We start from the raw sequence: 27,174 nt of genomic DNA, 5'->3' as shown, positions 1-27,174 counted from the left end.
AATGACACAGCGTTGTATGGACTTTTAGCATACAGACCAACACAGATCAGAAAACATTTAGCCAGCTTGTGCTATATCATGTGGATCTGTGAGTGCCGTGGATTTAAAGATGGGTATGACAATTCCACATTTCTAGAAAGTTCTGTGTCTAAAAGTTTGGGCAATTAGAAAGCAGCACATACGACAGGTATGGATTTCATTTACTCCAAGGCCTTCAAAGTAGCACAGCTCTCGTTCTGAAACTTGTGGTCATGAAAAGACTTACAAATTGACACCGATCTACAACTTGGAGTTCATATTCTCTTTGTGAGACAGGTCTCCAGAAAAGAAATTCAAACAGAATGAGTTATTTGAAAACAATGTAAGGTTACATGAACTCCAAAACTAAAGCAGTCACACCATATTTCAGAACTTGTACCTATCAGTTTATTTCTATTTATAAGAGTGACAAAAGTTGAGATAAAGAGACGAGATGGGTAATGTAACTGTTTCCATTCGCAACCCACCTGCATGGTTTTTATTATATTTATTTATAAAATTCAAGTCATCCAAAGCATCATTAATTTTGTCTTGGAAAAGATAAATGAAATGTCTGTGCCAATAGGCATTTAGAAACAATGGCTCCACAAATATGGTCTGAAAAACACATGTATAAAGAAAATTGGTTAAGTTGATTTTCCAAAGGGGAAAAAAACATTAAATGAGTTTTTCAAACATCACTGATATCAGTGGCTTTACATGCATACAACATAAAATAAAGCCTCCCAAATCAAAAAACAAAAGTCTAGTGTTTTTAATAAGTATTTGAAAATGCCAATAATTGTATTTCACAGCCCCATAAACTGTACTACAATCATTCGCTGTTCAATATCTCAACAAAAATTACTACTGTATAAAGAAAAGCAATGTAAATGGTGAGTTGTGTTATTTTTATTCTTTAAGACTTACTTCCTGGAGGTCATTCATGGCACTTTGCAACTTTCCCAGTTTTCTGTAAATAGCTCCACGCCTACAATATGCGAACACAGGATTTCTTTTCTCATTTTTTATTTCTTGAGTCAACCTCTCCACTTCAGCCTCATAATACTTAATGACCTCTGGTGGAAGGTCACACTTTACATGATCATTTAGTTCCAGTTTGGGGAGCTCTGCCACTGGTTCTGGGATGTCTTTTTGAATATGTATAACTGGTGCACGTGTTTTCTGAGGTTTCTCTTTAGAAAACATCTCAATAACCCATGTTCGAGGATCAGTATTTTCTGGTATTCCTCCTTTACTTTGAACAAATTTATCAAAATTTAAAATCATGGGTACACTGGGAGACCTTATTTGACGTTCGTATACTGGAACTTTAAGGAAAAATTTTTTCTGTCCAGGAAGTATTCCATGAGATGTTGATCTAGTTTCAAAAAGAATGATTAATTTTTAATTACAGAAGCACAATTATCTTTCTGATCAATGATTTAACTCAATCACAAATAAAGTTACTATTTTTCTATTATCAGAAATTGCTAATTTATGTAATTCAAGTTCATTTTTTCAATCATCAAAGCTGTAACACAATAGGAAGAATCTCTGTAAACTAAATGGAAATACATGTTTAGTGGGGCAGCCTCCCTAGATGCTAGAATAACGACAACGGTGCTCCTTTCTGATCTAATTCACAACCTCATCTTCTACCAGCACGATTGCGGCGGGGAATTTAGGAGGTAAGCTGGAAGGGACAAAGGACATGCTTCTTCTCTCAAAGGCTACCAGGGATAAGAACTTGAGGTTTATGTCTTCAGTAAACTATGAAACTTGGATCATTCAGATGCTTTCAAATGATGCAGCTACCGGTTCCTCCTCAAGTCCTCCATTGGCAACAGAGCTTTCGTTAAGTAGCATTGGCTGTATGTGTGGCAGTGTCGTAGCTAAGGGAGACAGGATAAAGACATTCTATTGGAAGTTTGGAGAAAAGTTTCACCCCATCATCTCTTATTTACTCAGTTTATTTTGTAAGGAAGTCATCATGCCAAAGTCGGAGAATAAAATAAGGAAAAGGTTCCCATTCTTTAAAGTCTCTTCTTAGAATCTCCACTCCACATTTCAGTGCAAGCCATTCTCATATGCTCTGCCTGGAGGTCAGTGTGCTGGATAGTATTATGTCGTGTGACATAAGTTAAAGCCATCTTAGAGTAGGGAACCTCAATTGGGAAAGTGCCTCCACGAGACAGATAGGGCTGTCAGCAAGCCTGTAGGACATGTTCTTAATTAGTGATTGATGTGGGAGGGCCCAGTCCACTGTGGTTGGTGCTACCCTTGGGCTGGTGATACTGGGCTCTGTAAAAAAAAAAGTGGGCTTAGTAAAGCATAAGGAACAAACCAGTAAGCAGCACCCCTCCATGGCCTCTGAATCAACTCCTGCCTCCAGGTCCCTGCCCTGTCTGAGTTCCTGTCCTGACTTCCTTCACTGATGGACTATGATGTGGAAGAGTAAGACAAATTTCCTCCCCAAATTAGTTTTGGTCATGGTGCTTCATCACAGAAAGAGGAAGCCTAAGACATACAGCAACTTAATAAGTCTTTCACTCTCTGTACATTGTCTAGTTGTGGGTCTCTGTGTTGATGCCCATCTACTACAGGAGGAAGCTTCACTGATGAGGGCTGAGTGAGGCACTTTAGAAGAACAGAATAGTGGTAGTACCTACTGAGGGTCCAAACCCCTTAAGTACACCAAGGTAAGAGAGTGAACACAAAACGGACATGGAAAAAAGGGATTTTTCCCCCAAATTGCACTTATCTTCCCTAACAGAAGGAACTGACTGAGAGAAGGCATATCCCTCATCTGTGAGATGTGATCTCCCCCTGCATAAGTAGCTTTTGGTGACTATACTGTCACATACTTGCCTCATACCTACATTGAACTACAATCTGTGCGCTCCCCAAAGTCTCTCGGCTGTGAGATGTGGATACTCTTGCAGAACCATAGCTGCCAGCCCCTCACCCTCCCAAATCCATCCTCTACTATATGTCCTTAGATTAGTGGCTGCTGGCCCTAGTTAGTTCTGTCTTGGTTACACTACCCTGGCAATGCCTAGCCAATGGTCTTGGAAGTTACCCTGCATCAGAAACACCCAGGGAGGCTTGCTGAAATGCAGATTTGGGGGCCTTCCCAATCTCTAATTTAGCAAGCATCAGGTGGAGACCTGGGGTTTGTGCATCCTAACAAGTTTCCACATAAAACACACTGATTCAAGAACACACTGTAAGAACCCCTGCCATAGAAGAGTGAACTCGAACCCTCGTGGATCTGAGAATTGATCTGTAGAATGTGGCGTGTCCTTAATCAAGCTCTAGCCCCTGGAGGGACAACAGAAAATGTAAAGGTGAAGGCACATACAGTAACACTACAGCTGCTGAGGCAGAGGTGGGCAGCTGGAGGACCAGGAAGGAGCTGATGTGGTCCAGTGGTCACAGCAGGGCTGACAGGAGAAGTGTGGAGGGGCAAATCCCAGCTAAAACTGCCCTGCTATTGCAGGCACCAAGCACACAGTTACGACAATTACCCACGGGAACATCAAGGTGATAAGAGCATTTTACTTTGCAAGGACCTGCGGCAATAACTAAATGGCTATGGTCTCTCGGGGATGTGACAGATGGGCAGCCTGCAAAGGTATTGTTTGTCTTAGATAAGCAAGAAACTTCTGGGTCTGCTGGGCATAAAACGAAATAGCTGCATGTTTGAGAGTCATGTCCTCTTGCCCAGATCTCAGGGCCAAAAGAGTTCACAGGCTAAAACCTCATTGGTCATGGAGCACAGGCCAGATCCCAAGGAGAGTACCCCACCATGTAACACATGCATCCATGAATTTCCCACCAAGAGATTCCAAACACAAATACTTGGATTTTCTGGAGGTCAGTAGATGCTCACTCTGAACTTATCAGTACCCAATGGCACCGAGTCCATCAATAAAATTAAGGAACTAATTAATCAAGTGATAGGAAGACTATTACTAGACCTGGACTGTCTAATAATGGACCTATGAAGCCCCACCGTGTAGTCATTTTCTCATCGTGGAACATGTGGCAGCAGTGAGTGACTCAGAAGGAATGTAGTGTGGACAAGGAGATAATGGTAATAAAGACCAAGCAGGAGTCTCTTGAGGTGCCCCATCCCACCCCACACCATCGTGCACTAAGATGGCACACGATAAAATCCACCAGATCACTGAAAAAAAATCATATTCATAATAACGGCACCATCAGCAATTTCAAAGACAAATACAGGTGACCACTCCACATCTCCATTTCCTGTTTGCCCAGTGCTAAAAACGCCAAATGTCTGACAGAAAACTACTGTAACTTAGAGTGAATGTAAATTTAATCAAGTGTTGATTACAATGGCCACCTTAGGTCTAGATGTGGGAACTATATTTACTAAAGCAATGGTCACACTTTCTGGCATGTGATTTGCAGCTGTTGGTGTGGCTTTCTTTTTCCATGGCTGTGACATGGTGCATCATGGGAAGCTTACGTGTACACAGCAGGAGCAGAACTATCCACCTTTGCTGGCCTACCCACCATCTTACCTGTCCTACAATGTCACTGTGATCTGCAAAGCTAAACTGATATACGTTCCTCTTAGTGCTCTGTCCGACTGTCATTGTGCCTACCTGCTCCTTGCACAATCTTGACTGTCTGGGAACAACCTTTTGATATTTTCAATGGTGCCAGTAAAAATCCTTGAGAGTATCCTGAATTCATTTTTTTCTCATATCCATGAGCAAATATTGTTGGCTGTACTCCCAACATCTGTCTAGAATATGGCCACTTTTTAACCACTTGTATTGCTATCGTGTCAGACCGAGCAGCCATTTCTCAGATGGATCATTCAATGGCTTTCTTGTGGGTCTCTGTGTTTCCATGACGATTTCTTAACCCATACCACCCCCCCAGTGAGTTTTCTCTAATATGTATTTGATCATTTCAGCAAACTTCTCTCCACTCTCAAGGTCCCTTTTTGTATTTAAAGATCCAAAATATTTATCATAGCCTACAAACATCTCTATCCTCTTCTCAAGTTCACAATGACTTACAAACACACGTTTTCCTTTTTTTTTTTCAAATGTATGTGTGTGTGTATGGTGTGTGTATGTATGTGCACAAGTATGTGTGGGCGCAAATACTCACAAATACACGCAGATGCCAGAGGAGGATGTTGGTTGTTACCCTCTGTCATTTGCCACTTTACTCCTGAGCCACAGTATCTCCCTGAACCTGAAGCTCTATTTCAGCTATGCTAGCTAGCTAGTGAGCTGCTGAGACCCACCTGTCTCTGCCTTTCCTCACCCCCAATGATAGGGTTACAGGCACATGCACCCATGCCCATAATGTTTATGTGGGTGCTGGTAATTTGAACTCACGATCCTATGCGTGTACAAGCATTCTTACCCTCTAAGCCATCTCCAGAGCCTTGACTGCTGGGCACCCTTATGAGTAATTTTACATTTCTCACTTACCATGGCCATTATCCCCAAATGCTTCCTTGACCTTACTTTTTTACCAATCTCTTGTGTTCCAGACACTGGTCTGGGTGCTGACCGAAAACAATAAGCATATCCTCTACCCCAGGGCATTTGCACTTGCTTTTACCTTTTCTTCAGAGATTTAAACACTTCATTCCTCCATACCATTCAGTTCTAAGTCATAGAGGCATCCAAACACTGTCTAACACAGTAGCTTCTGCTGCCCTGCCTTATTCTCTTCATAATACTTATCGCTTCCTTAAGATCATGAGTTCATCTTTCCACTATCATTTTCCCACTGGATTATAAACTCTATGAGGGCAGGAGATTGGTTAGCACTCTTCACTGTCCTCATCGGTAGTTGTCTATCCAGAAGAGTATCTGGTATACAGAAGGTGCTCAATAAATTTCCTCTGAAGAAATGAACTGCTGGACTAAAGCAACAATTTCCCTTCACTACCTGCTCCCTTCTTCCTTCGTCTGCAGTACGTTCCCGCTTTAAAGCCAAAGTGATTATCAGTTCTAAGATCCCTTCGCAAAATAAATACTTGAAATTAAAATGTATGTGTATTTCATTTACAGCCCTGTAAATCTGGGAAAGAGCACAGTTATGTTTTAATTTGCAGAGCCCCTTGGTCTGCTCTGCAAGACACAGTGAATAGAGATAGATTTTGAGAAATCCCACCTTCAACTGATTTCCCCCAAAAGACTTTTTGAAAAGAAAATCAAAAAGTTACTTTTTAACCATAAATGTATGTCCAGTAGAAAAAAAAATCAGTGTAGTTTACTTATTAGTAAACCTCAGAGAAGTCTCTTCTCAACCCATCCCCACCAACTACCTACATCACAGAAACAATCAATGCCAGAGCTTGATGGATAGAATCCCGTATGCTCAATATACTATGCAAGCACACATTTCACATACAAGCACAGGCAGAAAGGCTAATCTGTCCCCACAGGTTTGTTTGACTGTGTTTGTATATGCCCACTCAAAACTATGTTAATGGTGATTTAGTGACCGGACTGCAATATTTTCTAAATTTTTTACAATGAGCCTGTATTATCTTATTAGCTGATAAAAAGAATTATAATATCTTAAAGTAACTAGAACCTGCTAGGCAAGTCTCTAGAAGAATGTAAAAAGCAAATACAGATAATGGGTGAACTTTTACAAGGAAAGGCTATAGTCTCGGATCATTTAAATTAAATAGCCCAAATTAAAAGGGAAGAAAAAAAATGAAAAGCATGATCAGAAAGTCTAGATCCACGTTTTCAGAGCCAAGAGTATGGTTCACGGTTTCTCATTAGAAGGAAGAACACAGTAAAGTAACCTGCTCCTTCATCTGCCACGGAGGGAGGCCAGGCTGTCAAGGTGGAATCTGTGTACACGTAATTAGCTTGAGGTGAGATGTGACATTGTTGAAGGAAACAGGGAAATTTTCAACAGCTTAAATGTGTTACTCAAGATATTCCATTTGTATAAGGATAAAGTTGGTTTTACTCTGACTTTCGAGCTCAAAGCAACTTCAGCAGATAAGCACATCTTCCAGATGAGGAAACAGCCTATGAAATAAAGCGGCATGGCCTGGTCACCAAGGGCCTAGTGCGTGGCAGCTAGAATACAGATTCGGAGATAGCTGATGCATCCTTGTTCCTGGAACTGAACTGCCTCTGGTTTTCAAAGAAACAGAATAAGGAAAAGCTGAACCCTGCCAGTGGAGCAAAGACATCATCTACCAATGGTTCCCTCTTGTCCCTCACTGGCCAGCCTCACGACTTGGGGCTCAGAGTCAAAGATAACTTCTAGAGGAACAGCAAAGCCTCGCTATGATTGTCGGTCTGTGGCATTCTGCCATTTCCCAGCTGAGGAGGGAAGTAACAGGGCCAACCTGTCTCGAGGGGGCTGAAGGGAAATGCATGAGTCTCGGACTTGAGTCCAAATGACCTTCTGCAGGAATAACCTTCCGGAGTGAAGATTTGCCTTGATATGTAAAAGCACGTGTGGTCCATTTCCAGTCTTGAAGGGAGTCGGCCAAGAATGACTGCCACTCAACAAGAGGAAAGCCAGATGTAAACGGTAAGAATGATACTTCTCAGTCACCAAACTGAGTGAAAAAATGTCCTAAATACGGAAATAAAATTATCTGCAAGGTGCTCCCTAACTTCTTTTGAGCTAACTATTCTTTCCTATCCACATTGAAACATAAATTACTTCAAGATTTCAAAGGGAAATAGAAAGTCCTGATGTACCACCCTGGATACAAACAGCTCTTTCACTGCTGGTGGTGCAGAAAGGTCCCTCCTACACTCCCTGCTGTGAACGTCCCAGCATCTGCAACTTTTAAGGCAGCTTATTAAGAGGCAAATTTCTCTAAATGGGGAACATTAGCTAGCTTCCACTTTGAGGGAGCACAAGCATGGTTTTTCCTCCTTGGTTTGTGTAACCTCACTTAAAATTGTACATTCTAAATCTCCCATTGTCCTGCAAATTTTGTTATTTTGCTTTTCTTTAAAGCTCAACAGCATTGATATATACCAAAATGTACACATACAAAAGTATAACATGTAGAAAAAAACAAGGCATATTAGGGGATGAGGAAAGACAGAATACAGGCAGTGGACAGAGTTATAAAAGAGGACATAAAGGTAATTGACTTTCTGGTTCTAACTGTGTCGTGGATTTTTGTTTGGGGTGGTGGATAAGTGCACAAAAATGCATTTGGGATCAAAAGTATAAACACCAGTGTGACGCTCCACAGTTTCTGCTACCAATGTCTACTTTGACTATATAGACGTTCACTGACTCCTACAGTCTTTGGGTCCGGTTGATTTCAGCCTGTGATATTTTTTATTTGCAACTCTTTCATAATAAATTTTGAAGTAAATTTTTAAAATGGTGAAATTTAGTATTCAAGATGTCTTTATGCATTGTAAAACTCCCGGAAAGTGCTATTACACCATTTATTTAGACTGCTGTTACCCGAGGAGCAGTCAAAATGGTGTGGTCTTGTCTTTTACTACGATGACAAAGGCTCATACTTTGAAATCAGCAAATGTATCAAAAATACACAGCAAATGTCTGATTCTTCCCTAGGGGATGTTTTTCAACTAAGAAAACTCTATCTGAACCCTCCTTAAATCTTCCTGCTACACTGGAGCAGTGGAGATCAGCATACAGGAGAACTCCCGCACTACAGCTGGCCTATGTCTCTGCTGTCTCCCACAAAGCTTTAAGTTCCAGAGTCCCAAGATAATAAGTCACCCGCCACACCAAAGAGCCAGCATGTCTTAATAACAAAGTAAATGAAACATTTCTACCACTTGTCACCAGGAAAGTCTTTACTTTCCAAGTGCGCATGAGTTTAACAGACTGTCACCTGAGGCAATCTAAAGGGAAATCACTGGAAACTTCTGTAAGATGCATTGGTTACAAGAAGCATCTGTGCCTTAAACAGTAAACATGGACATACCAGGAGCGGGCACTGTTCCCACTTCAGGTTCTCCACATTTTGAAAATATGCCAGCTGTTATTACCTCCAGTGGAGGTGAAAACATAATTACATTTGTGTGTTGATCCTTGAATAAAGGCTCAACAACACACAAAATGTTTAAATTTGTTATATTTGTTACACAATTCAACAAAAATGTAAATCTGAAAGCAGTGAAATATCAGCAATCTATTTTGATTTTGGAATGGATGGTATTCATTTAGAATAGGGATTGGACCTGTGCATCAAGTAAGTTTAGCAAATGTATTGTTACATTTTTTTTTCTTTTCACTGAGAGACTCTTTCAGACATAAAATGGATTCAGTCTTAAAATAGGAAGCTAAACAATCTGCGTATTTATACTATGAAATGCCTACATATTTTAAAATGGGAGATTTACTCTCCAGTCAGCATATTTTCCATGGAGAGTGAACAGTAACTATAATGAATGAAATCATAAAATTAAGTTCCCAAACTGTAATACTCTCCGCAAGCCATAAAAAATTGAACGGAACCTTTCTAATTTCTTTGGAGGCTTGGATAGCTGTTCATACACCAGTGCAATCTTCTGGAATTTCAATCCTTTCTTCCATAGTTTCTTCCTTTTCCTAGGGTATACAATGTAGGTAATGCCAGCTTTTCGTGATTCTTCAACCAGAGAAACAGACAGGTATTTCATGCTTTCTGACTCGTGCACAGTTTCCAGGCTGCCTTTGATGGAGGGCTCAAATATTCCCTTTTGCCTGGCAATCTGGCGGTCCAGCTCCATCTTCTTCTGGTACAGTAGATGTTTCAGGTTGCTGTCTATGTCATCCTTAACTATAAATGGAGGTGGGGTCTCTTCTTTCCTCAACTCAGCTGTAGACTTTGATCTCTTAATAATAAAACAGAGGTGGAGATCAGCTGAGTTGTTCTACACTTAAAATTAATACAATCGCAACTGTAATTAATGTGACTTGGCTTTATTGAATAAATATTAAACAATATATTCTTAAAGTTGTCCCTGGTATATGTAAATTGTACAAAATAGCAAGTTTCATCATGACATTCTCATGCGTGTATGTAATATACTTTGACCACATTCATCCCTATTCTTTTCTTATCCCTTCATCCTGATGTCCTTCCTCTTCTCAAACAGTCTCCTTTCGACTTCCAGGTCTTTTAAAAATCTAGATCCACATATGAGAGGAAACACAATATTCATCTTTCTTCATATGACTTGCTTCACATCATATGAGGATCTCCAGCCTACATCATTTCCCCTCAAAGGACATAATTTCACCCTTTATGGCTGAATACTACTTAGTTGTGTGTGTTCCACATATTCTCACTTATTTACGGATGGCATCTAGACTGATGATAACTTGTGAATAGAGCCCCAATAAACATGGGTATTTTTATTCTTATTACCTATTGTATACTGATTTTGATTCATTCAGGAACATACAGGAGAGCAGTTAAGCTGGATAATGTGGTAGCTTTATTTTTAGGCTCCTGACCAACTGCTGTTGATTTTCCACCACAGTGACACTAATTTACATTCTCACTAGTAGTATGCACAAGGATTCCCTTTGCCCATGCCCTCCCCAATGTTGGTTGTCATTTGTTTTCTTGATAATGGCCAGGCTGATTGGGATGACATTAACTATCAGGGTAGCTTTGGTTTGCACTTACCTGGTGGCTAAGAATGCCAGACATTTTCCCATGTACTTACCAGCGATTTGGACTTCAAATCTTAAAAATTGCATGCTTACTTCATTTGTCCGTTTAGGGATTGGATGCTTCTCTTGGTTTTTGTGGCTGTTGCTCTTCCTACACTCTGGATATAAATTTCTATCGCACAAATATCTGGCAAAGATTTTTTCCCCACATTTTGTAGGTTGCCTCTACTCTGCTAATAGTTCCCTTCCTGAACAGAAGCTTTTTAATTTTGTGCAATCCCATTTTTTCAGTTCTTGCTATTATTTCCTGAGCTCCTGGGGACCTATTCAGAAAGTTGTTGCTCATGCCAATATCTTAGAGTGTTTTTTTGTCAATAATTTCAAAGTTCCATGTCTTACATTAGGTACATGATGCAGTCTGGATTGGTTTTTTGGACCTAAGGATCTAGTTTTATCTAACTTCTATGTGTGAATATCCAGTTTTCCCAGAACCACGTGTTGAAGAGGCTCAGTTTTGTAATATCTGCTTTCGGCATCTGAGCTGAGAACCTGATGACTGTGGCCATGTGAGTTCTCTACTTTACTATGCTGTCTTTGCCCTCCTCTGTGCTATCACCCTGCTCTCTTTATCATCACAGCTATGCTACCTGTCATCTGAAATCAGGGACTGTCATAACTGCTAACATTGCCCTTTGGGCTCAAAATTGATTTGGCTAGTCGGATTTTTTTTTTTTTTTTTGAGTTTACACAGGGTTTCTTTCATTTCTTTGAAGAATTTCATTGGAATTTTGACATAATGGATGCTTTCTCTGTTATTTATTGACATGATTGTGTGACTTCTATCACTGATTCTATTTATGTGTTGTCTTACATATATTGATCTGCATACCCAACCACACATTTGTATACTAGAATGAAACCAACTTGATCATAATGTATGGGGTTTTGTTTGCTTGTTTGTTTTTGTTTTGTTTTGTTTTGTTGAGACAGGGTTTCTCTGTGTAGTTTTGGTGCCTGTCCTGGATCTCACTCTGTAGACCAGGCTGGCCCCGAATTCAGAGAGATCTACCTGGCTCTGCCTCCCGAGTGCTGGGATTAAAGGCACACGGCACCGTCGCCTGGCTAATGTATGGGTTTTTAATTCTTCACATTTATTTATCTTCTATGTGCCTGACATCATACATGTGTGATGATCAGAGAATACTTTGTGAGAGTTGGGTTTCTTCTCTCCATCATGTGGGAGTTGGGGATCAAACTCAAGTTATCAGACTTAGTGGCAAAAGTCCTTACCTGCTGAGTCCCCTCGCTAGCCATCTTCTTGACGTGCTAATGAATCCAGTTGGCAAGCTAAATTTCACTGAGAATTTTTGTGTCTAAGTTTACCAAAGAAAATGATTTATGAATTCTGGCAGTGGTGGTGGCCGTTTTCTGGGGTTTGGTATCAGAGCAATCATAGCTTACAGGTTAAATTTGGTTGCGTTCCTTCCCTTTTCATTTTACAGAATAGTCTGAGGCTTTCCGTTCTGAGTTCTTTAAATGTCTCGTCAAGTTCTGAAGCTTATTCAAAAGTCAGTTTATAAAGTTAATAGCAGGTTAGCCGGGCGGTGGTGGCGCACGCCTTTAATCCCAGCACTCGGGAGGCAGAGCCAGGCGGATCTCTGTGAGTCTGAGGCCAGCCTGGGCTACCAAGTGTGTTCCAGGAAAGGCGCAAAGCTACACAGAGAAACCCTGTCTCGAAAAACCAAACAAAAATAAAAAAAAAAGTTAACAGCAGGTTAAAATAAAGTCCAATAATTTGGTTGTTTTTCATATAAACACTGTAAATTAGGCATACTATGTTAATTAAACATACTGAATTATTAAAATGCCTTATTTTATAAAATTAATTGGTGAGTCTATTTTAAAAACCACTTCGTATTTCTATACACTGCTATTAACATATACTCTACAATAACTTTCCATTCAGTGTTTGCAAATTTAAATAACAAAAACCATTCTATTCTATTATCTGCTAGTCAACCTAATTTTAGCATTAATATATTAACATAATAATTATAAGTGACTTGCAATGGCTATACATTAATCATTATAATTTTATAATAACATCACGGAAATTTTAGTTTAACCTCTTTAGTGTATCATATTCTACAAATCCTGTCTGTCTCCCCAGTGCTGGGCCATAAGCATGAGATATCATACTCAGCATTTATTCACATTCTGGATATGGAAATAAGGTCCTTGCATTTTACCAATTGAATTTCTGGACTATCTCACAAGGATGGTGTGTATGTGAACGTGAGTGTGTGTGTGTGTGTGCGTGTGTGTGTGTGTGTGTGTGTGTGTGTGTGTGTGTTTGCAACCCCATGTGTATGAATTTAAACCCAAAATCCACCAGCAAGAATTTCACAAAAGCTATTTGTGTATTTAAAATGCACTCACATCCATAGAGATAGTGGCCCTGCATTATTTATTATACTTCCTTTATCATGAAACTACAAGTAACAAAAAGTTAATAATAAGAAATAGTATAACTGTTCAAACTTTGGAAAAGAGCGTAACATGTTTTTTTATTGCTAGAAATACAAACGTAGTTTAGAATATAAAAGCCAAAAAGTTATATTACCTTTAATCGTGTATGTGGTGCACTGGAATATTTTTGGATATTCTCATATGATGCAGATTTTTTTACTATTAAAGACTGTAAAATAATCAAGTAAAAACACATTAACCATAGTTATTGTTCAGCAAGCTAAAGTGTCATTTAACAGTTGAGTAACGATAATTCTAGTAAATTAATAAAAAGTACAAATTCTAATTAAAATATACTTTCTTACTTATTAAGTCATTTGCTTAATGGAGAAGAGCAGGACTTAAGACCTATCACTTCATTTAGTCATTTTTACAGAAATGGAAGTTGCTAATTTTTAATTTCAGCTTGAGATAACAAAAATCAAGAGCCTGTGATGTGAAGGTACTCTGGGGCAAAGCCTCCTTGCTGGTATAAATGGCACTGGTTTGTGAATGTTCCAGAGGTGTGCTGGCCTGGGAAAGATACTTGCCCCTGAACAGTCCTCTTTTTCTACTTTCTTAATGTTTCAGAATTTGATACATACATACAATGTATTTTGATCTGATCCACCCCCCCCCACTCCCTTCCCTACAGTTCTTCCCAACTTCACGTGCTCTGGTTTTAAAATCCACTGAGTCTGCCTAGGGCTGTCTGTATTTGCACAGTTTACTGCTATCTCCTGAAACACAGATAGCCTCTGGTGACCTGCATCCCTGAAGAAAAATAGGCCTTCTCTCCCATAGCAATCATAAATTGCCAATTACTCGTCAGCTACGGTGGACTCTCACAAGCCTGTTCCCACTCCATAACGATATTCTGTCTGGCTTAATCTTTTGCAAGTTATGTAATCCATTTTAATTATAAGAAACCTCAACTTTTCACTTCAGGTTAGGGGACCACATAAACACCACCACTTTCTATAATGTCACCAAGGTGGGCGCTATTACATTCAGAGTAAGAAATCACTGTCACAGTAGAGTTGAAAGCAAATATATTTGCTCTTCCTATCCAAATAAAAAGCAGTATCTATAATCCAAAACAACAGTATCAACTACTATAAACAGGGTATGATTCAGGTACAAAGAGAACAGGAAGAGGTCAGTTCTGAATAGGTAAGAATCTGGACACATCATAGCTGCTGTGTGAGGACCAAAGTATTTCCACAGACTGCAAAGATCTTGAGACCATCCCAGGCCGTGTGAACAGTCCCCAACATAGACAGAGAAATGTCAGATTGCCAGCAATTTTAGTCCACGAGGATTCTAGTGGAGGCAGAGTGTAGGGCACATGGATGTTCAATGGATGGAGAAGCGTATGAACAATACATACTTGAGACCAGTCTGTGAGGTTTGGTAGGCACTCTGGGTATATTTTATGTGGCAGGTGGAGCCACTACTGTGTTTGCTCAGACATCAGTGGCGTAATCACACCTGTGTCTTCCAACTTTAGCAGAATGGGTGAAAAGCAGCAGCTACTAAAGAGACCATATGGCAGGAAGGTATGAGAGGCTCTGCCACCACAATCAAGAAAATGAAAATGGCTTTCCAACCCAGAAAGTGTGTAATTGAGCGATCTGGTTATTTTTAAGAGACAACTAGGTCTGGAGAGATGGCTCAGAGGTTAAGAGCACTGACTGCTCTTCCAGAGGTCCTGAGTTCAATTCCCAGCAACCACATGGTGGCTCACAACCATCTGTAATGAGATCTGGTGCCCTCCTCTGGCCTGCAGTCTTACATGCTGTATACATAATAAATAAATGAATCCTAAAAAAAAAAAAGAGAGAGAGAGACAACTAATGTTCTAGGTGCTACAGATAAAACAGTGATATGGGTAATGACACCCCAGGCCAGTGAGGAATAAAAATATCAAACACACATCAGGAAAAGTAGCCAATAAATGATGCGGGGAGGCGGGGGGAACACCAGTAACAAAACACTGACTGGAGAATCATTACTACAGCCCAAAAGTACTTCCTGGGAATATGCGGGACAGGGGCAGACACACAGTCAGCCTAGATAGCTGACTAGAAAGGGAATGTGACTCGTCCCAGGACACTGAAACTCTATTTGGTGCTCAGCAGCCTAAGATGCCAAGGTGGAGCACAGAGTTGAAGGCCCTAGTAAAAAGAAAACTGTATCTTGGTTATCTTCCTTAAATTTTAGGACATTAATAAGCCACTAAAATAAATTACATACTTACCTCCAGTCCTGTTTACTACTTAAGTAGTAGCCATGAATAGTCAGCGAGGACAAAGAAATCGAAGGGGTACATGCAATCTCCATGTACAGCAGTCACTTTGACTCTGCTCCATGGCTACACACAGCTTTCCTTTTGAGCCAAACGGCACACACACACACACACACACACACACACACACACACACACACACACACACAAGCATTTAAGTCCTAGGCAAAAGGAATTGGAAAGCCTGGAATTTTAGGGGAAAAAATACACACAAATATCTTGCCACTGATTAATGAATACTATCTTCTGTGCATTCTAAGAACACCACAGTGGGAATCAATTGTTCACACAGACACTGCTGGCTGGTCTGAGACAGTCCTCAGAGTCATCAAAGACCAAGAAATGATTTCCAGAGTAACTAGAAATAATTTTCGAGCTAAAGGAAGACATAGTAATCAATTCAAATTCAGAGTAAAAGTCATACATACCTTAAAACTTCTTCTGGGGTATGTATCTGAAATAATCACACTTTCTTGGCTTGCAGACAATTTCTCAATTAAGATTCTACTTGACTGAACACTCTGTGATAAAAAAGATTATATTAAGTATTAAATAATGTCATGGAATATTTTCAGTGTTTATAGTCACTGCTATTTCACTGAACAACATTGTTAGCAAAATAAATAAAAGACCTGTAGTAAAAGAATTGCTTCCAGTGATGCATGAACGTCCAACTAGAGATGTATTAATGCAGAATCCATAACAGGGCTCCGGCCTGAAGTCAAATGGGAACGTGCACTTGATTTCTGTAATGTTAATTCTTAGTACTTATCAGTGACGTTACATCTCAGAGAGTAACACCAGATGTCTTACATATCAACACCAGAATTATTAACAAGATGCAAAATTAGGCCTTATTGCTAACAAATGGCTTCATTTGCAAGCACAAGTAAGTACTCTAAATGTAAACTGGAGTGCAAGTTTCCTTAAATGACATAATCTTTAAATTCTGTCACCCAACTAAGTTACAGTATAGGTGTGTTATTATAAGAGGAAAAATAACCATACAAATTATGCTCATGCATCTTATAGCCAGCGACTCTGGTATTCAGAAACAACTGGAAGACCGAAATGTGACAAGCTGACAGTTTCGTGGTTAGCAGAACCATACTGTTCTTTATTTATCTGATGAAGTGCTAACTTTATGGTTGAAAAATACTGAAATTCAAAAGTCAGTTTTTAAAGGTAGTAGGCTATTATCATTGAAAATGGAAAATGCTAAAGCAACTTAGGAATCAGCATTGAATTCTGCTCATCTTTTTAAAACTGTATGTCTCAGGGTAGTAGTTCTCAATCTGTGGGTCGCAACCCCTTTGGGGGTTGAACTACCATTTCACAGAGGTCTTCTAAGACCATCAGAAAACACAGATATTTACACTACAACTCATACCAATAGCAAAATGACAGTTATAAAGTAGCAACAAAAATAATTTTATGGCTGGGGGTCACCATAACATGAGGAAATGTATTAAAGAAGGGTCACAGCATTTTAGGGTTTCAATGTCATAATGAAACATCCTAACCAAGATTAACTTTGGGAGGGAAGTGTTTATTTTGTTTACACATCTCTGTTCATCATCAAAGGCAGGAACTCAAGCAGGGCAGGAACCTGGAGGCAAGAGCTGATGTAGAGGCCATGGAGGGGTGCTGCTTACTGGCTTGCTCCTCATCGCTTGTTGGCCTGCTGACTGCTTGCCCTATGTTCACATAAGACATTCAAAAGTATACTGGAATACCAAGTGTTATATATTTAAAGAGACACTTAACAAAACAAAGGCAAAAGCTTTCACACCATATTTTGTGTCAAAACAGTGGAACCTATTAACCACCAATGATTGCTTACTGTAAAAAAAAAAAAAAAATAAATAAACAGATCATATACTAAAGCATCAGGAGCATAGACAGAGTTAGCTAGAAAGCAAAAGGATTCGAATCCAGGATTCCAGAAGCTAGGCTCTGCTTTCTCCAGCTCAGGGTTAACAACAGTAACTATATATAGTGCCACTGGCTGAGTTCGTGAATACTGGACTAGCTAATAAACCATAACACAAATATCAATCAGTTTCAAAAAATGTAAAAAGTATGCTGTATGCTATTAATAATTGATAATAAGCTTTAATAAAGAAAATAATATCAATAATATTTTTAACTTTTGAAACTGCTTCCCACCTAAGTGGAATGGCCAAAGAAATGAAAACTATCCCATCCAAAACAAATTATTTTAAAAACAAATGAAGACACTAAAAGATGGTGAAATAAACTCAAAGCTTTATACAAGTCGTAAGTTATATTTGTATTACTTTAAAAGAATAAGAAAATAATTAAAATTCAATAAAAAAAATTAAGGAGATAACTAAAGAGAATATCAACATGTGGTATATTTTGTATATGCTCTAACAAATAAAGCTTGTCTGAAGATCAGAGGGCAGAGCCAGCCACAGAGTTAGCCACAGAGGCCAGGCAGTGGTGGCACACACCTTTAATCTTAGCACTCGGGAGGCAGAGGCAGATGGATCTTTGTGAGTTCAAGGCCACCTGGACTACATGAGATTAATCCAGTCTAAAAGAGAAATAGAGCCGGGGGTGATGGCTCACACCTTCGATCCCAGTATTTTAGAGTCACATGCCTCTAATCCCAGCACTAGGAAGGTTGAGACAGGAAGTGATGGCTGAACAGAGACAGGAATATAAGGCGGGAGGAGACAGGAGTTCGATGTCACTTTCGGCAGAGGAGTTGGCGAGGTGAGAAGTGGCTGTGGCTTGTTTCCTCTGGTCTTTCAGCATTCACCCTGACATCTGACTCCGGGTTTTTATTAGAAGACCAATTAGGATTCGTGCTACATCAACATTCTATGATAAGCAGCGAAGTCAATAATCAAAAAATTTCAAGAGAAAAATAACTAATTTTCACAATGGCAAAAAGTGATGTAATAATTAATCCAAGATACTTTTAATCAAAGAAGGTATACTGAATCCATTTCTTTTTCTGCTGACAGGCCACGGTATCTAACAGTTTGGACATCGTATATTGTAAATCTCACTAAAAATGTATTGATGATAGTTCTTCACTAGGATGTGTATAGTAGTTTGATAAAGGGGAAATTTTACAACTGAAAACAAAGAAAAGAAACAAGAAAGTTAAACGACTTTCTAAAAACCCTACTACAGCTATGAAAATGAAGAAATGGGAAGTAAAATTATGCAACATTACAAACAGAGGTTTTTGACTGACAGGAAAATACATGCATCTCTACACATACAGCAGGTAACACATAAAATACATGGATTTCTGTAGTGAGCTAAGAGTTGACCCAAAAACTACTAAATATGAATAGCTCAACAATGAGTAAAGAAAACATTTAAATTATCAGAAACCCAAAGGTTCAGTTCTATCAAAACAATGAGTTCTTTCAAATTTTCAAAAAGATTCCTCCTATCTGTATCAACTCCAGCATTTTCTTTTTAAATAGATAAACAAAAATTATTGGTAACAAAAATCAACAAAGGAGATAATTCATGTAGGCAGCCACTCAATGTGATGACAACCATCTTGGTCATAACTGCCATTTTGTCTGCCAGGTGACTCGGCATACATTCCAAACCCTATAGGAAAAACAAAGTTGTTAAAGCAGTCAGTAGAGCATGTCATGCTGGCCACTGGCACCTGCACTGTTTCCTACCTGACATTTAAACACGCTAATAGTTTTTCAGAAAGCCCAGATACATCCCGGTTGGCAGGCATCCACCTTCGACTGGCTCAGCATATTAACTCCTCTCTTCCTGCCTTGGGGTATGCAGAACTGCTTTCCAATGCATAGTTTTCTTTTATTCAATTTTCAATTATTTCATTATTTGATGTTTTTTAACTTTTATTCTTTGAGAATTTTATACATACATACAGATGAGTTTTAATTAAATACACCCCTCAATCCCTGATTCCATTCCTCCTTATCCTCCCCCCAACTTTTCCCTCCCAATTTGATGTGTTTTGTTTTTTAAAACCCACTGAATTCCTTTAGTGCTGCCTTTATGGACATTGGTGAAGGTCCCTCTCCTGGATCAAATATGTAGCTTTTTTTTAGTAAAACATCCCTAAAGAAAACTCCCTCTCACTCCACCAGTTGCCGATAGCTCCTCGGGTAGAAGGGTGGGGCTTCACGAGCCTTCGCCCTTTTTCAGATTGGGATTTTGGCTGATTTGATCTTGCTTGGGTCTTGAGGGTGTAGTCATAGACACTGTAACTTCGTGCATACAAGGGCATACCCAACAAATTTATTTTGAGAGGAAGCAGTGACTTAAAATTGCTCAACTAACGAAATCCCACGGACAGATGATTTAGTTCAGAATTCTACCAGAGCTTCAGAAAAGAATTAACTATCTTATTCTGTGAAATGAGGGCATGCTTGGAAAACTGAGACATTGTGGACATCTGGCAGACACCATTTTAGTGTCAACCTGAGGAGAAAATGCAGCAGGTGCTTGGTTGATAAGCAGGACCTGGAGGGAGTCCCAGATGAGCCCATGCCAACAGGACATGTGGCCATGTGCTCCCTTCCACCATTCTGGCTGCCCTTCTAGATTGGTTTGAAATAAAGTTTGCTTTTCCACCAAAGTGTAAGAGACGTTCCATCTGGTTTTCCAGGAGAATACTATAAAGTCTTCGTTGTGAGGCACATATCAACAAGACTACTACCACTGCCAGAAAATTTAATAGGGATTCTTAATTATCAACTAAAATTTGATAATAAATGCTCATTGTCGTCATGTACCAAAAAATAAATGAAAATACCATGAGGATTCTCAACACAACCTTCATGACTTTGTAACTTGAATCACAAATAAAATAATCTTCCAAAAAGAAAACAGGTTATTCTTGTCTAGCTGCAGTAAGTATAACACTTTAAAAAGTGCATTAGTCATACTTATAGCTTATATATGTACACCACAATTTGATAAAATATAAGAATACATTCATATGCACATATAATGATACATGTGACAATTATTTACACATATAAATCATCTCTAAAGTATCATCCAACCAATCCTGACCACAGCAATAACTGCTTGACAAGTTATATAACAACTGTCCAGTAAATTTTACTTCAGAAGCAAGTTATACAAGTTTATTGTTAGATAACAGCAAAAATAACAATATAGAAAATGCTGTATTTATTACCTCATATTTTGGATATAAAGTTTCCCTCATGGTTGATTCTGGAATCGCAAATTTGGGTGCAGCAAGATTCCAAAACATCCTTGAAGTTCCCGGATATGCAGACACCTTTGAAAATAATTATAAAAAAAAATTATAACAAATAATAACAAATGTCCCCTGAATTTAAAAGCCCAAGCTCCTGTCAAATTGTTTCTAGTTGTTGAGAAAATGGCCTGATTTGTCACACAGACTCGGAAAGCCAAGGAAAGCTGGCTTGGAGCACTGTCAGCTTACAGGGAGACAAGTGGAGTCAGCAGTGTTAACTGATGCTGCGATGTGAGGGACTGGTGGACCACCCCGGAGACAAGCTGGGCAGTCCCAGTGAGGCAGAGGATGTGCATGCCACCTGTTTCAGCCATTTCACTTCTTGCTGTGTGTTCTAAACAAGTTCTTAGATATACACATGGGGAGACAAGCATCGGTCATTCACAGAGCATATTAAATGGGGAAATAAAGCCCAGTTTAAGTGATCCTTAGGAGAGAAACAGATAACATTATAAACATTATATATGAACATTTACAAAGCCATTCAGACACAACAATTATAATCCATGGGTGGGACTTACATAGTATTGCAAATAACCGTTTCAGAAAAAATTCAAGCAAAAGTGTTATTTATATAAATGAGTTAGAACACACAAATATACAAACACACGAAGATATTATTTAGGACCATAATGACATCATGTAAAGTATAAAGTCATAAACTAAGAAGGGATTTGTTTTAGAGAAGTAAAACTATTGGCGATGCTACCAGAATGTTGGCTACATGACATTATGTATTTGTTAAAACTTATTGAACTTTAAAGAACAAAGGTTGACTTTCAATGTCACGCAAAGCTTACAGAAACATAGGGAGCAAAGAGGAATCCAGGGTGGGATGCAAAACAAAACAAAACATTCTAACTATTGTCAATGTGTGAAACAACCTCATAAAAGTAGGTGGGATGATGAGCCCAGTGACTGGAAAGGAGTGGCGAATGTAAAACTAAAGGAAAAGAAACAGTCAGTATGGCATTGTGCTTTAGCTGCTGAAGTACCCACAGGAATATGGACTAGCAACCCTGATACTTCCATCCATGGATACTGGACTTCTAAGACTCAGTACGACAGTGGAGGATGGTGGGAGCCAGTTTGCCACTATTGGAGTGAGAGTTTATAGGGAGAGCTAGAATGTTCCTTATCACAGTGGATTAGGAACTCACATTTAGTTTAATATAGATGCTTACATACAGCTACCTTTACAGATATATGTATTTATATTAGTTAGTATATACCGACACACATATTTTTATAAATAACATTTTTATCAATCTCTGTCAAGTCCATAAGTGTATTTTGATCATATTCATTCCCACTCCTCCTATTTCCACCCTTTCTGCCCTTACTGCCCTACCTACCCAACACTGAGTTTTCTTCTTTTTGTCCTTGCTGAGTCCAGTTTGTATTGCTCTACCACTCTTGGAAGGTGAGGTATGCCCTGGGTTGTGATCAGTCAGGGGTCACATCATTAAAGAAAACAGACTTTCTTCTCCCAGCTGCTGTGAAATGTTCATAGCTCCTCAGCTAGCGCTGCCCACCTCCCTACTTCCACGTTGGATTTTGTCTAGCGTGGGCTCGCACAGGTCTCGTGAGTTTATATGTGCTACTGCCCTGCTGGGAACTCATATTCTTCCTGTGTCAGTTGGCAAAGCCTAGAAGCAACAATGTCTTGGTGGTAACAAGCATGCATACTATTTAGATGTTGGTTTCTAATCCCATAAGTGGGATCAGGATGCATCACGCAAACAAATCGGGAAAGAAGTCAGGGACATTTTGTACTGTAAGGAATTAAGAAACTGCCTTTAAAGAAAAAATAAAGATGTCTAGAACATCTTCTAGTTCCAAAAATTAAAGGACTGCCAAGAAACCCTTATAACGATAGGAAGCATTGAAAGAGGCCCAGGGGCCAAATAAAGGAGTTGCCAGCAGCCAAAGTGCAAACCACTTCAGCAGTGGGGGTAGGAGTAAGAAAGTAGAACTGGATTACAACACAAAGTGTAATATAAATATCTACCAGTAATGCTGATTTCAATGAATGAATGAGTGAATGAATGAATGACTAGACCAATTTTCCTGCACAGAAGAACTCTAGTTAATTTTTGTAAATATTCTAATCTCAGGGAGGTAGAGCAAAATTCCCTACTTTTTGACTGCACATAAATTTCTTTGAAAAAAAAAAGTACAGTGTAGGAAAAAAAAAGAAAAGACAAAAAAAGGGGTTGGGGATTTAGCTCAGTGGTAGAGCGCTTGCCTAGCAAGCACAAGGCCCTGGGTTCAGTCCTCAGCTCTGGAAAAAAAAAAAGTACAGTGTAAGCAAGTAAAACTTTATAAGGAAGACATTTGTGACCAAATAACCAGGGTCAACACCCCGTTGAGAAGTTACGCTGAGAGCATAGGCCCTGTAGGTTAGAAGTCTCTCAGCAGTCTTCCTCCTGAGATCTCACAAACCCATCCAATCAAAACATCAGTCAACTCTCAACTGAGAGTCGTTTACAAAATACTTGAATAGCAATCCCTAAAATTTTCACTGAAATGAGGAAAATCTGAGATAATGTCACAGTTTATAGAAAAAAAATAAAGAAACGGGACAATTAAATGTGTTATGTCCAGATAAACTTCTAGGACACAGACATGGTTTGTAAAACCAGGGAACCCTGAGTGGAGTGTGAATCTTAGTGAGAAACACACACCACTTCCGGTCCATTAATTTTAACAAACATACTACCAACCACAGAGGTCCCCTGGGGCTACCATACTCAGCATCCCCTGCTGGTATAAATGAGGAGAAAGGCATCCTTTCACAGCTCCAGAATCAAGGCGCACGCTTCCTCTGAAGAGTCCAGGAAAGAGCTCCTCCTGGCTTCTCACTGGCTGGCTGCTAGAGGGTACTGGCAATTTTTAAATTTCTTGGCCGGCAACTATGCCTCACTCTCCATCATCACATGGCCTTAGTCCCTGTATGCTCTAATTTCACACAGCATTCTGCTTTTCCTTTCTGTTTTTCTTTTATTGAAAATATATTTACATGCAATACATTCTGGGTAAGGCCCCCCTCCCCCAACTCTTCCTCGATCGCCCCCACTTCCCTGCCCACCCAAACGCATACCCTTTCTTCCTCTGTCTCATTAGAAAACACAGTCATCTAAAAATAATAATAAAATAAGATACAATAAAAAAACAAACAAACAAACCAGAATAGGACAAAACAAACAGGAAAAAAAAGAAAAAAACACGAGAAACACACGTAGACATAGAATCACACACATTCACACACACAGAAATCCCATAAAAACACAGAACTGGAAACCTTAAGCAAAAGACCTGTAAGGTAAAAGAAAATGCCCAAAGTATGACAAAGCTTTATGAGATTTAAAAAAAAAAAAAACCTTCAAAAATACCACTGAGTTCGTTTTGTATGCCAATACAGATATATCTACTGCTGGGTATTGAGCCTGCCCATGTGTATGGCTTATATACCCAGTGAGAATCTGTTGGAGAAAACTAATTTTTCCTTTGCAAGAGGATATCAGTTGGAGATAGCTTCTGGGTTACTGATGGGGACTTCTGCCCACTTTCCCTCGCAGCACTGGGACTCCATCTGGGTGAGACTTGTGTAAGCCCTATGGATGCTGCCACAGTCTCTGTGAGCCCCTACGTGCATCAGTCCTGCTGTGTTTAGAAGGACTTTTCTTTTCCCTTTGGTGTCTTCCATCTCCTCTGGCTCTTATCATCTCTCCTCCTCTTCTTCCTCAGGATTTCCTGAGCCCTGATGGGAAGGATTTGATGGAGACACCTCACTTAGGAACAAGTGTTCTAAGGTCTCTCACTCTCTGCACATTGTCCAGCTGTGGGCCTCTGGATTTGTTCCCATGTCCTACAGAAGGAAGCTTTTCTGATGGTGGCTGAGCAAGACACTGATGAGCTCAGTGTACTTGATTTTCTCCTGTGTTCCTGGCCTATCTAGTCTCAGGTTCTTGGCCACCTGAACAGTGTCAGAAATGGATTCCATCTGAATGGAGTGGGCCTTCAATTCAATCAGATATTAGTTGGTTACTCCCACAAGCTTTGTGCCTCTTTTGTTCTAGTGCATCTTGTAGGAAGTTCGCCACTGTAGATCGAAGGGTTAGTGGGTTAAGTATTTACATTTCTCTCCTGATATCGTACAGAGAAACTTCTATTACCACAAACACTAGTCAGTAGGGGTGAAGGCACTAGGTGGGCACCAGTGCAATATCTTCATATTCAGTGACCTATGTGGCTGTTGTCTTCAACATTGAGGCCTTGCTGTCAGTTCGTGGAGAGCAACCAACAGCCTTGGAAGTATCCTGGGTTGTCTGGGGATTTCCATGGGGCCCCTTTGGCCAACAACTTGATTAGATGTAACCCATTCTCAGAACTGGAGATGCTGATGAGAACTTCACTTGATGATTTGAGGCATTCTGCTTTTCTAAGCATGCCATTACTATTGGATTTAAGACCTATCCTACGATCAGAATAATCTCATCCTAACATCTTAATTATATCTGCAAAATTCTTGTTTCCAAAATGGCAGCACATTTACAGTGCTAAGGGCTGGGACATAGGCATGTCTTCTGGAGTCAACTGTTTAACTACTACTATATTACTAATAGAGGCGGTAGGCTATGAGGCATGAGGAAAATCCCCATATTGTCTTGTAAAAGTATAATAAAATAATAAATAAAAGCAATTTTAAAATAAATAGGTGCATGTAAAAATTACTTAGGCATCCATGAAAAGAATGATCAGCGAGGCTTCCTCTGGCAGCAGATGAGAACAGATGTAGATACCCAAAGCCAGACATTACAAGGAAACAGTCTAAATGAGAGGTCTCCATCAAATCCCTCCTTTCAGCGCTCAGGGAATTCCACAGAAGAAGAGGTGGAAAAATTATAAGAGCCAGAGGTGGGGGGGGTGGTGGATGGAGGACACCAGGAGAACAAGGCCCTCTGAATCAAATAAGCAAGGTGCCTATGAACTCACAGAGATCACAGCAGCAAGTGCAGGGCTGCATGGGTTTGCACCAGGACCTGTGTATATATTACAGCTGTTAGCGTAGTATTTTTACTGGATTCCTGATTGTGAGAACCAGTGGATCTCTGACTCTTGGGCCTGCTCTTGGAACTCTTCCTCCTGTGGGGTTGCTGTGTCCAACTTTGACATGAAAGCTTTTGCTTCATCTTATTGTATTTTATTTTGTCATGTTTGGTTGTTATCTCTTAGAAGCCTGTTCTTTTCTGATGACAGTCAGAAGAGGGTGTGGATCCAGAGGGGAGGGGAGGTGGAGAGGAACTAGGAGGAGTAGAGGGAGGCTAAACTATTCCAGGATATATTGTATAAGAAAATAACCTTTGATCTGGCACATATAGTGAAGTTCATCTACGATTTAAGAGCTGTGTAGTTTGACAAATATCATTTTTCAGGTGATCAAAATGTGACACTACAAAAACATGCACAAATAAAAGATCTATTCAGCAGAGAGGGTAAACCAACAGATTTTATTGTGATAATGCATGAATACAGTCATTGATACGGTTCCAATACCAATTGCAACCAACATTTAATAGTAGGAAGACTCAACCTCCAATTTCCTTCTTTCTTCCTTGATGGTTTAATAACCACAATTTTTGTACTACACTTTTTATTCTGTAAATTCATATGAATTTTAATGAATTGGGCAAAGACCCCACTACCTTTATCCAACTTACCATAAGGCAGCAACATCTTAAGAGATTATAATATGCTCTCATACACATATGCTGACATTCATTCAGTCAAGGCACAGGATCATAAAGATCACTTGTTTGTCCTTTGGTGACACATTCATTGGAAACCTGACTCTGGAGCCCTAGAAATCAATAATGGGTTTTGTATCCCCATAATTTGTCATCCAGGAATATAACATAATGGGGAAACTTACAGGTAAAATGGCAAACAGGAGGATGTCAGTGTGATCCACTGAAGGAGAGGCAAAATAAGAGAAAAAAATAGAATGAAGAGACTTAATTCTATTTATTTATTCTATTTATTAAAAAGAAAGAAACTAAAGAACTTCAGACACATGATTATGGAGAACCCTAAGCCAACAATGGGGTGACAGATGAGGAAACCCACCACCGGTCCAGGTCAGCCCTCAGATCAAGGTAGGGTGCCAGGACCAGAAGCTGGGTCCACAAGCATGCTGGTATTTCTAGACTGTGCCACGCTGACAGTTGAAACTAATCATCGCAGCATGTAACATTCTGCTTAAACCACGTAGTAGTCAGTGTGCTTTGAATATTTTTTCTTATAAAGTTACTTCAAAAATGTGTGTATAAGTTATGTTACTACGGACTTTCATTTCTTTACAGTCTTCAGGCAAGCAGTTGCTGAGCTGTATAGTAGTCACCTATTGATATTTTCTCTTTTCTTTCCTTTTTTGAAG

General features: G+C 39.5%; 1 protein-coding gene across 1 annotated transcript in view; it reads right to left on the bottom strand.

Annotated features, from left to right (window-relative positions):
• The window catches only part of Ttc6 (tetratricopeptide repeat domain 6), a 195,196-nt gene that overhangs the window by 51,210 nt on the left and 116,812 nt on the right, over positions 1-27,174 (bottom strand). Inside the window, exons 13-18 of the mRNA XM_052738582.1 lie at positions 20,652-20,756; positions 15,901-15,993; positions 13,280-13,354; positions 9,511-9,869; positions 949-1,399; positions 507-636 (exon numbers count right to left, since the gene is read on the bottom strand). Of these exons, the coding sequence (XP_052594542.1) occupies positions 507-636; positions 949-1,399; positions 9,511-9,869; positions 13,280-13,354; positions 15,901-15,993; positions 20,652-20,756 (1,213 nt within the window). The remainder of the gene's footprint in view (positions 1-506; positions 637-948; positions 1,400-9,510; positions 9,870-13,279; positions 13,355-15,900; positions 15,994-20,651; positions 20,757-27,174) is intronic.

This window comes from Peromyscus californicus, unplaced genomic scaffold, assembly GCF_007827085.1.
Source record: "Peromyscus californicus insignis strain IS unplaced genomic scaffold, ASM782708v3 Scaffold_15__1_contigs__length_86483966, whole genome shotgun sequence".
Classification (NCBI taxonomy): Eukaryota; Metazoa; Chordata; class Mammalia; order Rodentia; family Cricetidae; genus Peromyscus; species Peromyscus californicus.
The sequence above is the reverse complement of the archived record's forward strand: the minus strand, read 5'-3'. Positions and strand labels throughout refer to the sequence as shown.